This window comes from Lepisma saccharinum, chromosome 25 (assembly GCF_977018435.1).
Source record: "Lepisma saccharinum chromosome 25, izLepSacc3.1, whole genome shotgun sequence".
NCBI classification, from domain to species: domain Eukaryota; kingdom Metazoa; phylum Arthropoda; class Insecta; order Zygentoma; family Lepismatidae; genus Lepisma; species Lepisma saccharinum.
The window spans coordinates 30032994-30049113 of record NC_139253.1 but is presented as its reverse complement, the minus strand read 5'-3'; the positions used below and the strand labels follow the sequence as shown (position 1 = coordinate 30049113).

Genomic DNA, 16120 nt, shown 5'->3' with positions numbered 1-16120 from the left:
CTTGTATTTGGTTTGACTGCTGCACAAACTTCACATTTATTTACATACTCTTCAATAGCCTTATCTATTCCTGGCCACCAATATCTCTCTCTGAGCATTACTTTCATTTTTACAATACCACAATGATCTTCATGGGCTCTCTGAATAATGTAATTTCGCACTCCTTTGGGAACAACCAGTCTCTGACCCCAATACAGTAACTCATCCGTAATGCATAATTCTGCCTGTCTTCTCTTCTACGCCAACAGTTCCTTCATCTCCTTTGAACCCTTTCACATCTTGTGGCCATCCATTCTTGCAATAGGATTTCTTTAACTTAAGAATTATATCTCGTTTACAATACGTCAAAATCGCCTGCTTTGCATTCGGCGTAAGCGTAACCTGGTACACAAATTCTTCTTGCCTAGGATCATTATCATGTACGTCAGGAAGTGGCAACCTTGATAACATGTCTGCAAGTTCAACCTTTTTAGTACATATTAGTTTATATGTGAAAGAAGCCAAAAATAAGCACCACCTTTGAATGCGTGGCAACGCCATAATAGGAATTGGTTTTTCCATAGCTAACAATTGCTTAGCTGGCATTGAATCTGTCCATATTTCAAACGATCTACCTTGTACGTATTTTTGGAACTTCCTCACTGCATATATGATACATAAAGCTTCTTTTTCATGCATAGGATACTTACCCTCGTGCTTATTTAACTTACCTGAAATACATTCAATCGTACGCAATTTCCCTTGTACTTTATGGCATAATTGAAAACCTAATCCATTTTGAGATGCCACACTGTATAATAACTTCTTTATTCTGGTCGTATGGAACAAGGACCTTGGTATTTTGCAAAGCCAGTTTAGCTGCCTCGAATTGCCGCTGACAATCATTTGTCCATTGTCACTGCACATTTTTCTTCAATAAATTGTAAAGATCTGACAAGATAACTGACAGATTAGGCACACATCTTCTGTAAAAATTAATACATCCAAGGAAAGCCTTTAATTGTTTGGTGTTGCAAGGCTTTGGACATTGTATCAATGCATGCAGCTTCTTTTCAGAAGGATGTATTCCTTCTTTACTTAAAATATATCCTAAATAATCAATTTTGTTTTTGAAGAATGAACATTTGCTCCAATTAACCTTAACATTGTACTCATTCAAACGGTTTAAAACTTCAAGTGTTCTGGATACTGCTTCTTCTAAACGCTTGCTAACAATAAGTAAGTCATCTTGGTATGGAATGACAAAATTTAATCCCTGTAGTATGCCTTCAATAGTTCTTTGAAATATTTGTGATGCGATCCGTACACCAAATGGCAATCTAGTATGTTGTACCAATCCCCATGGGGTATTCATTACTAGTAACTGTTTGGCTTGATCATCAAGTTTTATTTGAAGGTAAGCACTTCTGAGATCCAAGGTAACAAATACATCACATCCATTAACTTTTGGAAACACTTCGTCTATCCTGGGCAATGGATAAGTTACGTTTTCAACATATTTATTCACAGTGTTCTTGAAATCGCAGCAAAGCCTCAAATTACCATCATTCTTACACACAACGACCATAGGACTCGCCCAATCACTTGAGTCAATCTTTTCTAGAATGTATTGCTCAATCAATTTGTCTAATTCAGACTTAACTTTGTCACGTAAACCATACGGAACATTATAAAATTTATTAAAAATTGTTGTAATGCCTTGTTTCATTGGAATCGTGGCGTTAAAATGTTTAATTGGCTGCGACAAATCATTATCGAATAACCCTTTATATTCGTGCCTAATAAATTTTATTAATCCTTGCACATTACAAGATGCAATCAAGGTTTGCCCATGCACAATTTTCAACTTGTCAGCTGTTAACACAGACGAAGTATTAGTCGTATCCTTCGAATTAACCAAAGTTTGCCCTTGAACAAATTTCAACTTGTCAGAACATAGACGAAACACGAGTCTTGTCTTCATACACTTCCAACGATGGCCTAAGTTGAAATAGATTAATGTGACAATCATCCAATAAATGCTTAATCCATTGTCTTCCCATGAGTGGATATTTTAAATCACATGCGACTACATACAGTCATGGACATAAGTATTCATACAAAGGCATTGTCTGAATGAAACATGTTATTATACAAAGAAGACCGTAAAGGCAAGTCAAGTCTATAGCACATATGCTCCATTGGAATGGCAAGAATAGAAACGCAAAGCAATTGTGTGCATACAATTGAAATTGTCATGAGAAATGTGGGTAATCCTTAGATAAACTGCTTTCTGGATGGTCATAAGTATTCATACGCCAGGTTATAAACCCCCAAAAAAGTTCGTGAAACAACCGTTTCCATCATTTAGTGCCAGATATTTGTTTACTGCACTTGCACCTGTGTAAGGAAGTGGTTGGTTTGGTGTTGGCGTGCTGCAGGAAGTCAAATGGGCCGCAAAGGGAAGGAAACCAAGATCGAAGAGAGTAAAATTATGATATCATTATACCACAATAAGAAATAATATTCTGATATCGCAGACATAGTTGGGAGAAGTCGTGCGACTGTGCAAAGTGTTACTTTATAGATATCAAGTTGGCATGTGGTTAGGTATCTTCCGCACATCTGGATATTCAAACTTGCTACTGTATAACGTTGGGAGCCGTTTGTGCATTACACTCCACTCTCCAGTCATTCCCTTTAATTCACTTCGAAGTCATGAATTCTTGCAGCACTCTGTATAAATCGGACAGTTGAGTTTTCTTCTTTAAAGAAAGGGGCATTCCGTACTTGATCTTTCTAACGAGAATCTAGACTTAGCGTCAAATGTAATTTCTCTAAAAGCAGCTGTGAAGAGAGAGAGAGCTCCTTCGTTCAGTAATGGAGACCTTTAATTGAGGAGTTCTTGTTGTGATACTTTTCCCGCCATTTGTTTCATCATCACTAGGTTTTTCTTCCAAGGTACATACATTGATTACTCTTACAGTTGCCTGTTTCAACTCTGCGAGTAACTAATTGTGAAGAGTGACGGAAAAAGTGTTAAATTTCAAACGCTAACTCTGGCCTAAGTGGAATGATATACAGACAGTAATTAGAGGAGTTTTACTCTACAAGTGTTCAACCTAGGAGTATACCGTAAATAAAATTACAATATTTTATAATCATCAACTCTAGATGCCTGCAACGCGCTGTAAATCTCTTGGTAGTGTCTGCAGGTGGTAGAAGTTGTTTTTAGCAGACTGTGAACTTATTTCATCCACTTTTCATTGCGATAGTAAGATGGAGGGTTGCCATATTAAAGTGTCAGCTAATGCTCCCGTCCATACCTTTGAGAGCAGGCTTATGATGCGTTTAGATGTTCAGAAAATCATGTTTTTTTAGCAACATTATTACAGTACGATGAAACGCTAACAGATGTACATCAACACACATTTCTGGGTCGTAACTACCAATTGGCATGCTGACAATACATAATCGTTTATAGAAACCTTTTTTACACAACAAATGCAGGGTGGTGTACTGTGTCTAGGCAGAAGGTATCAAGTCCAGTTTTCTGAACGTACGTAAACTGAAAATGCAATCCGGAATGTAACTGGAGAAATTATTCAAAACATTGTCAGAAATAAATGCTGAAACATGTTCCATATAAGTGGAAAACAGAATGGAGGTCTCTTTCAGCACTTGCTGTCATTTGTCAGGTACGCTGAATCAAGGTTCTCAGTATTAATATTCACGGTATATTTTTGGGCTGAACACGCTGTAATTTAGGTTTTACTTTTCACATATTTTTACAATTGATTGATTTGCTTTATTTTACCTCGCTTTTTGTGCCACTTTTGGCTAATTTGTGAAGATTGAGATGAGTGATAACATGATGAAATTGATGAATGGACAAACACCAATGCCCCGGCCGGGATTCGAACCCGGAACCCCTGGCGTCTTAGCGCGATGTGCTAACCACTCCGCCACAGGGGCCGGCTCATATTTTTACGTTTGACAACAAACATACATATCTTTATTAAAGTAGGAATTGTAGCTTCCCTGACGACGTGATTCGAACAATATTCTCTGATTATCAGCAAGGTCACATTGACCTTGCTTGTAACTAGAAAACACTTGTTCGATTTTTTTTTATCAGGTTGCCATTCCCAAGACCCATTGCGAATAAATTTTACAGATTAAAATGAGCTCTGAAAATCTGCCTTCAGATTTTATTTAAAGCTAAAAGTTTTCTAGTTTTGCACCATTATTGATTTTAAAAAACTTAAGGCGAGCCGACTGCGTGATACTGCATGACGTAATGCAAATTGTAAACGCCAACAGTAAATCCACACTTTATTTATAAAGTTACAATTATTTGATATTCCCTATCCTTCAGCTAGTTTCCGTTGGTTAGTATTATTAAAAGTTGTATCTTCTTTTTATTATTTTCGTATAACATCGTTAATTTCATGCAATTGTCGACACAGTGTATATTATGTACTATATTAAAAAAAAACTTTATTTGCAATTGTATTGAAAGTCCTCAGCATATAACTTTTACTGTTCATTAAAAGTCAGGAAAACATTGACACTTGAGACGTCAATCTCGGATTAACGTAAACAACGTTTTCACTATAAATATTTATCTCATTATTTTGTTTAGCTCCTCTTTCCCAATGTCTGAAATTTCCTAAAGAAACGTCGGATACGTGAAAAGAGGTTAAAGGCTGACATATCTGTACACGCTACTAGATTTACTTATGGCAGTTTTGATTCAATTTCCGGTGGGACTTAAAATAACAAAGTTTATATTTTGTAATTGTGTGTAATGCATTGGTATGATAATATAACTAAGCCTTGTTTCCATATTAAAAACACCAAGTTTCTGACCAAGACAGTTTATCAAGATTTAAAAACATTTAACATGTAACGTTTCAACCCTGTATCAAGGTCTTCCTCAGACTAAGAACTAAACTGAAGTGATGAAATATACAAATAGAAAGTATATATATACATATGAGGGTGACTAGCCACACAAAAACACATCATGTTGATAGTCCTTATCTTGGACGATTTCTCTAAAGGAATTACATGCATATCGCCTCTTGACAGTTGACTAATGGGTCTCCCTCACTGACAGGTGAATGACAGGTCAAGATTAGCAAGAGTCTGGAACTACCTATTGAAGATTAGGCACACACAGGAGATGTTCTATCTAGAAATTTTCATCGAAAAATACAGGCTCGACCAGGACTCAAACACGGGTCTCTGGCATACCGTGCCATTGCTCTAACCTGTTTATCATTCCCCCCACCCCTCCTGCCTTTTTGGATGTGGATGGATACCTCTTCCCCTGGTCTTCTTCTCTTCTTTCCTTCCTTTTTCTCATCCTTTCAACTTTCTCGAACACTCTCTTCCGTTCCTTGTTTATCTTTAATCTTAGTCCTCCATTCCAATTCATGATGTCGTCTCCTATCTTCTCTATTTCTTTGGCCTCCTTCCATTTTCTTACTAGTTCTCTCTTCTCTCTTCTTATCCGCCTAGCTGAATCCCATTCTACTTCATGTCCCGTTTCTCTAGTGTGTTTGAATATGGCATTCTTGTCTCTTCAATCTCACATCATCCATGTGTTGCTTTAAACCTGTCTTTCAGTCTCTTCTTCGTTTCCCCTATATATACACACTTTCACATCCTTTGCACTTCACCCCTTCCACTTATTCTCTTCCTTCTTCTTGCTGGCTATGCTTGAAACAGTACGTCCTCCCTTCCTGTAAGTTCATATACCCATTAGTCAACTGTCAAGAGGCGATATGCCTTTAGAGAAATCATTCAAGATAAGGACTGTCAACATGATGTGTTTTTATGTGGCTAGTCACCCTCATATGTATATATATACTTTCTATTTGTATATTTCATCATTTTAGTTTAGTTCTTCGTCTGACGAAGACCCTGATACAGGGCTGAAACGTTACATATTAAGTGTTCTTAAATCTTAATAAACTGCCTTGGTCTGCAACTTAGTGGTTTTGCATTTGTATGTAATTTAACTGACAATTCTCACGTGCATCATCTTTCATTGCAGGCTGCCGACTCACCCCACTGCTTCTTGGCAATGTTGACGATATCTGAAGTGACCGGAGACCACGCAGGCGAATATTTGTTTCTTGTGAAAAGTCCACGAGGACTGGCAGAAGGGACTGTCATACTCAACGTCACTCGTGCAAGCTTCTCTGTGTCCACAACAGACAGTCTCGCCGCCCAGATACTTGTGCATACTCTTGCAATTGTTGTACACAGGTTTTTTATGAGAATGATGATTGTGTGAATAAAATATGTTGTAAGTGTACACATTGATTGCTTTATTTCTACTGTTAATATTCACGTGTAAAAACTGAGAAAGTAAGTGTTTACAAAATTGTTTTTCCCTTCTGTTTCCTTCCCTTCTTTCTTTATTTCTGAACCCCCACCCCTCTGCTCTTCGTTTCATCATTTACTTTTCCTTTGCTCTCTCTCGCTCATTTCTTTATCTCCCCTCTGATCCTTTATTTCCCTTACCTTTCCTCCTCACTGTCACTTACTTTTATTCGTCTTCCTCCGTTTCGCTTCTCTATTTCCCTCTTATTCCCATATATCTTTTTTTATTTTTCAGACTACTCTTCCCTTCAGTTACCTTCGTTTCCTTCCCTATCTCTCTCCCCCTTTCTCGTGCTTAATTCTCTCCCTCTCTGTACCTCACTTAATGTTTCCCTTCCTTTTCTATGTCTCTCGCTACCTCTTATTTATCTTCCTTCATTTCGCTTCTATATTTCCCATTGATGTCCTCTTTTTACTTCATTTCTCACTTTCTGCATTTTGCTTCTTCATTTACATTATCTTCCTTCTCTATCTCTGTCTCTCTCATTTATTTACATCTCTCCCCTCTGTGCCTCTCTTATTTATTTGCCTTTCATTTCCTCCTGTCTCCCGATAGATTTTTATTTCTATTTCTCTCTTTCGCTTCATTAGTGCTTCTATTTCCTACTCTTCCCTATTTATCAACCTCTGTTCTTCGCAGATTTCTCACAGTCTGCTCGCTTGTACCTCTTATTTATTTATAAATTACTTATATACTGGGTGAGTCTTTTAAAAGAGGCCCCATGGAAAATGTGCTCTTTGCATGTAGGCAAACCTGGTACACCGAAGAGAAGAGCTGGGTAGAGAACAGTCCAGGATATCTGTGCCAAGCAGTTTAGACAACTTGACATAAACGTAAATGAATGAAACATCTCTTCTGTAAATACAGTAAAGCGTGACAACTACGTACCTAGAAGAGGTGCTGGAAGTGTCCTCCGTTGACCTCGAGGCACGTGTGCCGACGATACCACATGTTCTGAAAAGCACGGGAGAGGACATCCTGCGGGATGTCCTGGATAGCTGTGAAAATATTGTTCTGGAGTTCTTCGAGTGTGCGAGTGTTGTTGCTATACATTTGTCCCTTTAGAGCTCCCCACAAGAAGAAATCACAGGGTGATAAATGTGGAGAACGAGGTGGCCAAGATTGGTTCGTGCCACGGCTGATGACGCGATCAGGCGGGAACACTGACTCAATGCGCGTGATCGTTGCACATGCTGTATGCGCCGTGGCTCCATCCTGCTGAAAGTAAGCGTTCCTTCGCTCATCCTCAGTCAGTTGTTCAACAAACACGTTGAATATGTTACTGATGTAACGAGCGAGTTCACAGTCTCATGGAAGAAGACGGGGATGATGCGGCGTGACGACACGGCACACCAGACACCGATTTTCTGGGCGTGCAGTGGAACCTCCATGAACACGTGTGGATTGTCACCTGACCAGTGTCGCGTGTTCTGGGAGTTTATGTAGCCTGACAAATGGAACCATGCTTCATCGGAAATGAACAAGTAACCATCCTGCAGCACCTCCGGAGCAATATTGGACAGAAACCACTCCAAAACTGCACGCGAGCTGCCTTGTCCACATCCCGCACCTGATGCATCACGGTAACTTTGAATGCGTGCAAGTTCAAGTCTTGCTTCAGGATCCGCATAGAGTTGACTGGGTCACCTGCAACTGTTGTGCCAAACGCCGAGATGATTTTCGTGAACTGCGTATCATTAGCTGCGCTGCGTCGCCCACCTTTGCCTCAGTGCGGACAGTCTTTGGACGCACTTTTGGCCTATTCAGCACGGATCCGCTTTCCAGCCATTTTGCAATCAGTTTTTGCATTACTGATTTGGTTGGGGCTTTCTCTGGAACTCATTTCACCGCGAACTCCGTCGTAAACAAATCTGCACACTGTTTCCAAGAACTGAGGCGTGCATACGTCTCGACAACAAAGATACGCTGCTGCACCGTTAACACCATGCTGACCCACGGAACCACACTCACAACTTTCCTCGCCGCTCAACTACAGTCAACTGCCCTGCATGCTGCCTGCTTCAAGGTCATCATTGGACACTTTCTTTTCAATCCCCCTCTATATATGTCATGTTGTCGAAACTACTTGGCACCGATATCCTGGACTGTTCTCTACCCCGCTCTTCTCTTCGGTGTACTAGGGTTGCCTACGTGCAAGGATCAAAATTTCCACGGGGCCTTTTTTAAAAGACTCACCCAGTATAAATAAGGGATATAAAGAGTTCAGAGAAATAAATAAGCGAGAGAGATAGAAAGTGATGGAGAAGGAAAAATGTAAATGAGGAAGCGAGAAATAGGGGGTTACAAAAAGATATTAGAGAGAAAGGAAATTAAAGAAACGTAATGGATGCATAGTAATAAAAATAGCTACAGAGAGAGAAGGAAAAGAGGGGCAGAAAATAAGATTGGTGTGGCAGGGAAGAGAAGAAAATAAGCGAGTAAGAGAGATAGAAAGGATGAGGAATGTAAAGGAAGAAGCGAAGAATGGAAGCTGAGAAATAAAAAAGCGAGAGGAAGGAAGAGAAATGAAACTGGACAGAGTAAGAAAAATATAAATAAATAAGAGAAGTCGAGAAAAATAAATTAGCAAGAGACATTGAGGGAGAAGAATGTAAATGAAGAAGCAAAGAGCTGAGGTGAGAAAGAAGAGAGGGAAGATAATAAAGAAGCCAAATAGAGGAAGAGGAATAAAAACTAGCGAGAGAAGAAATGGGAAGATACGTATATATAATATAGGTGCAGAAGGGGAGTGAGAAGTAAACGAGAGAGAGAGAGAGAAGAAAAAGAATGTAGATAAAGAAACGAAGAGGGAGAGAGGGCGATATGAAGAAGGAAATTAACTGAAATAAAGAACTAATAGATAGGAAGAGAAATAAAAGCAATAGAGAGGGTAATAAATGAGAGGTGCAGTTAACGATAAAGGAAAAGAGAAATGAAAAATGATGTAAATGAAGAAGCAATGACCAAAGGGCGAGAAATGAAGGAGAGGGAAATGAAAGAGAGATTACGAATAAAGAGACGATAAAAATTGAAGCTGTGAAGAGAGAAGGTAGAAGAATGGAAATAAAGATGAGAGGTACAGATGAGAGAGTTAAAGAAGGAAAATAATATAAATCAAGCGAAATCAGAGGGCGAGAAACAAATAAGAGGTGAGAGAGTTAGAGAAGAAAATAATATAAATTAACCGAAATCAAGAGGGCTGGAAATAAATAAGAAAGAAACGATAATAGAAGTGTAAAAAGCACGAAACTGAGGAAGATAAACGAAAACTAACGAAGAGGGATAAGGAAAAAGAATGGAAATAAATAGGAGAGGTACAGAGGGTAAGAGAGAAAATAAGTCAGACACCCAGAGAAGAGATGAATGTAAATGTAGAAGCAAAAACAAGAGAGTGACAAATAAAGAAAGAGAAGGGAATAGAGAAGCGAAATGGACGAAGATAAATAGAAGCTAGCCAGAGAGAGAACAAAATGTGGGATATAATAAAGTTAAGTACAGAGGGGGAGAGAAATAAAGCGAGAGAGATATAAAGAAAAATGTAAATTGAGAAACGAAGAGCTTAAGGTCTATAGTAAATAGAAAGGAAATAAAGAAGCGAAATGTAGTAAGAAGAAGAAAAGTGAGGTACAGAGGCAGAGAGAAATAAATAAACAAGGGAGAGAGGTAGGGAAGGAAAAGATGTGAAAGAAGAAACGGAAACATAGTGATCAATACTTACAGAAGAGTAGGAAATCGAAGAGAAAGACAAAAGGATAATGAAAATAAATCAGACAGGTACAGAGTAGGAGGGAAGGAAAATAATGGAAATAAAAACAGCAGGGATGAGGTAAGGAAGAGGAAGAAAGCGAAGAAAATGGTAGGGAAATTAACAAAATGAAAGAAGAGAAAAACAGCACCAGAGATAGAAAGAAAGGGAAGGAAAATAAATATGTGAGGCATGCGGCGGGAAATAAACATGCGAGAAAGATAGGGAGCAAGAAAATCATGTAAATAAAGAAGCAAAGAGTAGAGAGTGAGAATGAAGGAAAGGAGGATTATAGAAGGGAAATTACGAATTGAGAGAGAAGAAGAAAATATAAATTGCTAAAGCGGAATAAGGAAGAAGTGAAATAAATTAAAAGTAAAGAGGGTGTAAGAAATAAATAAGCCACACACAAAGAGATAAAGAAAGAAATGGATGTTAATGAAAAAGTGAATAGCAGAGAGTAAGGAATAAAAAGAGAAGTAAAGGAACGAAATGGGGAAGAGAAATGAAAGATAGCAAAGGAGAGAGATGGAAATAATAAAGTTAAATACAGAAGATAAGGGAGAAATAAATAAACGAGAGAGAGAAGGAAAATAATATAAATTAACAAGCGAAAAGCAGGTGAAAAATAAAATGGAATATGTGTAAATAAAAAAGTGTAAATAAAGATGTAGAACGGGGAAAGGGAAAAATTAAGTGAGGAACAGAGGTAGGGAGAGAAATAAATAAAAGAGGACGGAGATAGGGAAGGAAAAGGATGTGAGAGAAGCAATGACGAGCAGATTGAGAAATGAAGGCTAAGAGTATAAAAAAGGGAAAAGGAACAAAAACGAGGAAGGGGAAAGAGGAATAAAGGCCAATGAGAGGGAAAAGAGGAACGGAAATAAGTCATTTTCAGAGGGGAAGAGAGAAGGAAAAGATTGAAATGAAGGGGGTAAGAAATAAGGAAGAAAATATAAGGGAAATAAAGAGGTGAAATGGAGGAAGAAAGAACAGTGACAGAGAAAGAAGGAAAATATAGGAAAATAAATAAGAGGCATCGAAGAGAAATGAATACGCGAGAGTGAGGGAGAGAGAGAGAAACGACGAGCATTGGAAGAAAATAGAAGCGAATATAACACAAAGAGTAGGAAGTAAAGTAGAAAGATAGCTACGATTTTGAAGAAAAGCAAGGAAAATAAATTAGAGGTGGTGAGGGTGAAAGAGAACTAAACAAGACAATTATATGTGTTTGTGTATGTGTGAGAGAGGACGAAATTTAAATTAGGAAGCAAAGAACAGGGCGTGAAGAAGAATGAAGGAAAAATGGGGGAAGTAAAGATGATAAATTGAGAAAGAGAAATAAGACCAGCGAGAGCGAACGTAAAGGATGGGAAATAATGTGAAGTGCAGAGAACGTGAATGAGACAGAGAGAAGGAAAAGAATGAAAGTACGCAGGCGAAGACCAAGGGTTAAAAATAGGAAAATAATGAAGCTAAATGGAGGAAGATAAATAATAACGAGTGAGAGGGAAAAGGGAAATAATCTAGTTATATAGGGGAAGACAAAAATAAATAAAAGATACAGAGCGAAGGAAAAGAATGTGACTGAAGAAGCCAAAGACAGAATGCGGAAACTAAAGAAGAATGAAATATAGACGAAAGTTAGAGCGAATGGAAGGGAGATAAATAAAATCTAGCGAGAAGGAAAAGAAAGGGAAATAAATAAGACTGGTAAGAGGGTGATAGAAAAAAATGTGCAATAGAGTGAATTAGAGAAGAAAATAATATAAATAAAGAGGAGAGGTTAAGAAATATATGGAAAACAATGGAAAGGGAGACAAAGCTTGCAAATGAGAGGAGGAAGAAAAATAAATAAGGGCTTAAGAAGAGAAGGGCAATAAATGAGAGAAATAGAAAATGAAAGGAATATAAATGAATAAGCAAAGAGCAATGGGTGAGAAATACGGAAGCAAGTGTAGGAAAATGAAGAGAAAAGGAGGATGAAACATGAAAGATATTGAGAAAGAGATGGAATGGAAATAAATAACAGGGGTACAGAGGGGGGGATAGAATTAAGTAAGTCACATGTAGAGAACACGAGAGAGAGAGAGAGAGAGAGAGAGAGAGAGAAGGAAAATTACGTGAATGGGGATGCGAAGAGCAGAGGGATTAACGAACAAACAAATAGAATGAAAATTAAGAGACGAAAGGAAAGAATAGAAATAAAAGTTAGAGAGATACGTACAGAGTCGGAGATACCAGCGAGAGAGAGAGAGGAGATAATGTAAATGAATAAGCGAAGGCCAGCTATTGAAAAAGGGGGAGGACACAAGTATAATTAAGGGAAAGAGATGAAGAGAAATGAAAGCTAGCAAGAGAGAGAAGTAATGGTACATAAATGAGTGAGATACAGAGGAAGGGAAGAAATAAGTGGGAGAGAGAAGAAAAAGAATGTAGATGTAGAAACGAGCAGTGGGTGAGAAATAGGGAAGATAGGGAGAGGAAAATAAGGAAGCGAAATAAATGAAGATATATTAAAGCTGGAGAGATAAGAAAAAGGAAGAAAAATAAAAGAGTATAGAAGGGGAGAGAAAATATTAAGCGAGAGAGAGGGGAAGAAACTACGAGCAGAGGGTGTGATATGAAGAAGGAAGAATAGGAAATATCATGGAAAATAGCGAAAAGGAGGAGGAGGAGAAATAAACGCAAGAGAGAAGGGAAAGGAAGGGTTATAAATTAGAGCTACAGAGAGGAAAGGAATGAATAAGCAAGACAGACAGATATATAGAAGGAAAACGATTTAAATGAAGAAGTAATGAGCAGAGGGTGAGAAAACAAGAAGAAGTGAAATAAAAGATATAAGGAAAAGGAAGGACATAAATAAGAGGGGGAGAAAAATAAATTAGGAAGAGAGGGAGATAATTAAAAAGAATGTGGCTGAAGAAAGATCATAGGGTGAGAAAGAAGAAAGGGAGAAAGGGAATTAAAATTAGTGAGAGAAAGAAAAATTATGGAAAATAATTAAGTGAGGTACAAGGATGGGTGTAAATAAAGAGAGAGAGAAGGAAAAATGTAAATGTAGAAGAAAGAGGCAGAGGGTGAGAAATAAAGGTGAATGAAGAAAATGGAAGGGAAATGAAGAAGCAAAAGAAAGTACTATAACCTAGCAAAGATTAGAAGGAAAACGAAGAGAAAGAAAGAAGTGAAAAGGTGGAAAAGAAAGAAAAAGAACGTGGAATAATGAAGAGGGAGAGTGAAATAAATGAACAAACTGGGAAACGGTAGAGACGGGAAAGAGTGTAAATGAAGAAGAGAGCAGAGAATGAGAAATAAAGAAGGTAGAGAAGGAAGGAAGGAAACAGAAATATACGAATTGAGGAAAGTAATAAATTCTAAAGAGAGAAGGAAGGGAATTAAAGCGGAGATAGAAATACATAAGCAAGGGAGAGAGGAAGGAAGAAATAATGTAAATAGAGAATCGAAGAGCAGAGTGTGAGAAATATGGAATAGAAGGGAAATAAAGAAGCGGTAAGGAAGAGAAAGAGAAATAAAAGCTAGCGAGGTAGATAAGAAAAATGAAAGGAAATAATTAAGTGACGTAGAGAGGAAGAGCGAGGAATAAATAAAACGAAGAGAGAAGGAATGTAAATGAACAAGCGAAGATCATAAGAAATATAGAAGAAAGAATGAAATAGACGTGAAATAATGAATCGATACGGAGGAAGAGAAATAAAAGCTAGCGAGAGAATGAAAGAAAAATGAGAGAGGTACAGGGGGAGAGGAAAAATAGTGAGAAGGAGAAGAATGTAAATGAAAAATCGGCAAGCAGAGGGTGAGAAATAAAGAAAGAGAATGAAATAGAAGAAAAATAATGAAGCAAAAGCGAGGAAGAGAAAAGCTAGCGCACGAGAGAGAGAGAGAAGGAAGCAAATGGAAACAAACGAGAGGAAGAGAGAAATTAATGAGAAAGATAAGAGGGAGAGACAACGAAAATAGTGTAAATGAAGAAACGATAAACAGAGGGTGAGAAATAAAGAAGGGAATAACGAAGGGAGGAATTTTACTATAAATAGCTAGCTAGAGTGAGAAGGAAAGGGTATGGAAATGAATAAATAAAATATCTACAGAGGGATAGAGAGACAGAAAATAAATTATGGAAATGAAGCTAGAAGCAGAGGGTGAGAAGTGAGAAATAAGGAAGAAATAATTAAATATTAAATAGACAGGAAATAGAGAAGCGAATGAGAGGAAGAGAAATAAAAGCTAGACAGAAAGAAGAAAAAGAAGGGAAATGTGTAAGAGTACAGAGAGGAAGAAAGAAAGAAATGTGGTAGAGAGAGGGAGAGGAGGAAAATAATGTAAATGAAGAAGTGAGAAGAAGAGGGTGAGAAGTAAAGAAAAAAGAGATGGGAAATAAAGAAGAGAAATAAATCCTAGCGAATAAGGGAATGAAAAAAGGAAAATAATTAAATGAGTTATGAAGGGGAGATATATTATTGAGCGAGGGAGAGAGAAAGAAAATAATGTAAATGAAGAATGAAGGGGCAGAGGATGAGAAATTTGTAAGAGAGAGAAGGAAATGGAGGGGAAAAATTGTCAAAAGGGAGAAATTAAAGCTAGCGGGAGAGTGTAAGAAGAACAGAAGACAGAAAACAGAAATGAGATACTAAAACTAAGGAAAGAAAATGCAGAAACCGATCGGAAAGGAGTGTCGTTCCGTTTACTTGGTTGAAATTATTTTACAGTTATTGTCATATTAATCATTACATTAGGATGATAGACGTAAAAATATTGCAACGTACCAAGTAATAGGCAAAGAGGCTTATGTTTCCTAACCTTTTCAACAATCGCCATAACAATGACAGTGAAATGATCATCCAAGTGCAGTCTCATGGAAGAGGAAACGGATCACAGATGGAATCATTTGCTTGAATACGAAGCATGTTTGAAACTGCATTTAAGCTCGTCATGTCATGCCATGTCAGATGTAGAATTAATGAGCACGTTGACACGACAGTGAGAAATATTGTCATCTGTGCTCATGATTGAATGTTTGCAAATGTCAACACGGAATATCCTGTTAGGTATTGGTACCTGATCGATAGTAGCATGTGATATGCCTGGTTACATTTGATAAACACATTGCACGATTGTTTTCATTACAAGGAAGCAAGATTTGCGAGCTGTCTGTTTATTAAGCTGTCCCTTCAGATAACCACTGAATTCACATTATTATCAAATACATCTAATTGCGTTACGGTTTGACGCCTGTGGTTTCGCTATAAATCTTTCAGTCAATAGGAATCAAGCAGATCAACAGGATTTTACCAGAAAATCAAATTAAAAGGTATTTGAAAAATCCTTAAGAGCACTTTCTGCTAACGAAATTCTCTTAGGCTATTTGTATATAAGTTTCTGAAGGTTATGGAACTTCCTGGAGTTACCATCCATGTATTGTCACAAGTCGATCCCTGAAATCAATGTTCAATTAGAACGGGGGAAGGGGGAGGGGTCAGGACTGTATTTTCCAACATTTAGAAAATTTCAGGTCTTACGATCTAACACAAGTCAATTCATATTGGGTTATTTCATACAAAAAAATAAAACAATGTTCACTTCAGTTAATTTACAGTTCCTATCCTGGTCTGACATAGCAAGAGTACAATTATAACCATCCGATCTTAAAATGTTACTAACCACTATGATGAAGAATGGGGAACTCCTAAAATAGACGAACAATGATTCGAACCTAGGACCCCTGGCTCACGAGTTCAGGTGGGAGAAGACATGCTCTAAATTGATCTTTAATGAAGCTTGTAATATGTCGGTAGTAGTGTAAATTGGCCGGTTCAACGCCATACTTGGTACGAACCCTTTTTTTTTATGGATTTAACCTCAGTGGTAGCATATTTTGACGATTTTTTTGTTGATTTTATAGCGTTTGACGACTTTTCAGTGCAATTTTCACCGCATCTAATTTTTTTCCCACTCATACTTGGTACGAATGCCACGATCTT

At 37.7% G+C, this 16120-nt stretch overlaps 1 protein-coding gene across 1 annotated transcript in view; it reads left to right on the top strand.

Annotated features, from left to right (window-relative positions):
- tei (irregular chiasm C-roughest protein teiresias) overlaps nucleotides 1-6286 on the top strand; it is a 703385-nt gene extending 697099 nt beyond the window's left edge. Inside the window, exon 8 of the mRNA XM_083111536.1 lies at nucleotides 6044-6286. Coding sequence (XP_082967662.1) covers nucleotides 6044-6286 — 243 coding nt within the window. The remainder of the gene's footprint in view (nucleotides 1-6043) is intronic.
- Nucleotides 6287-16120: the final 9834 nt, after the last annotated feature.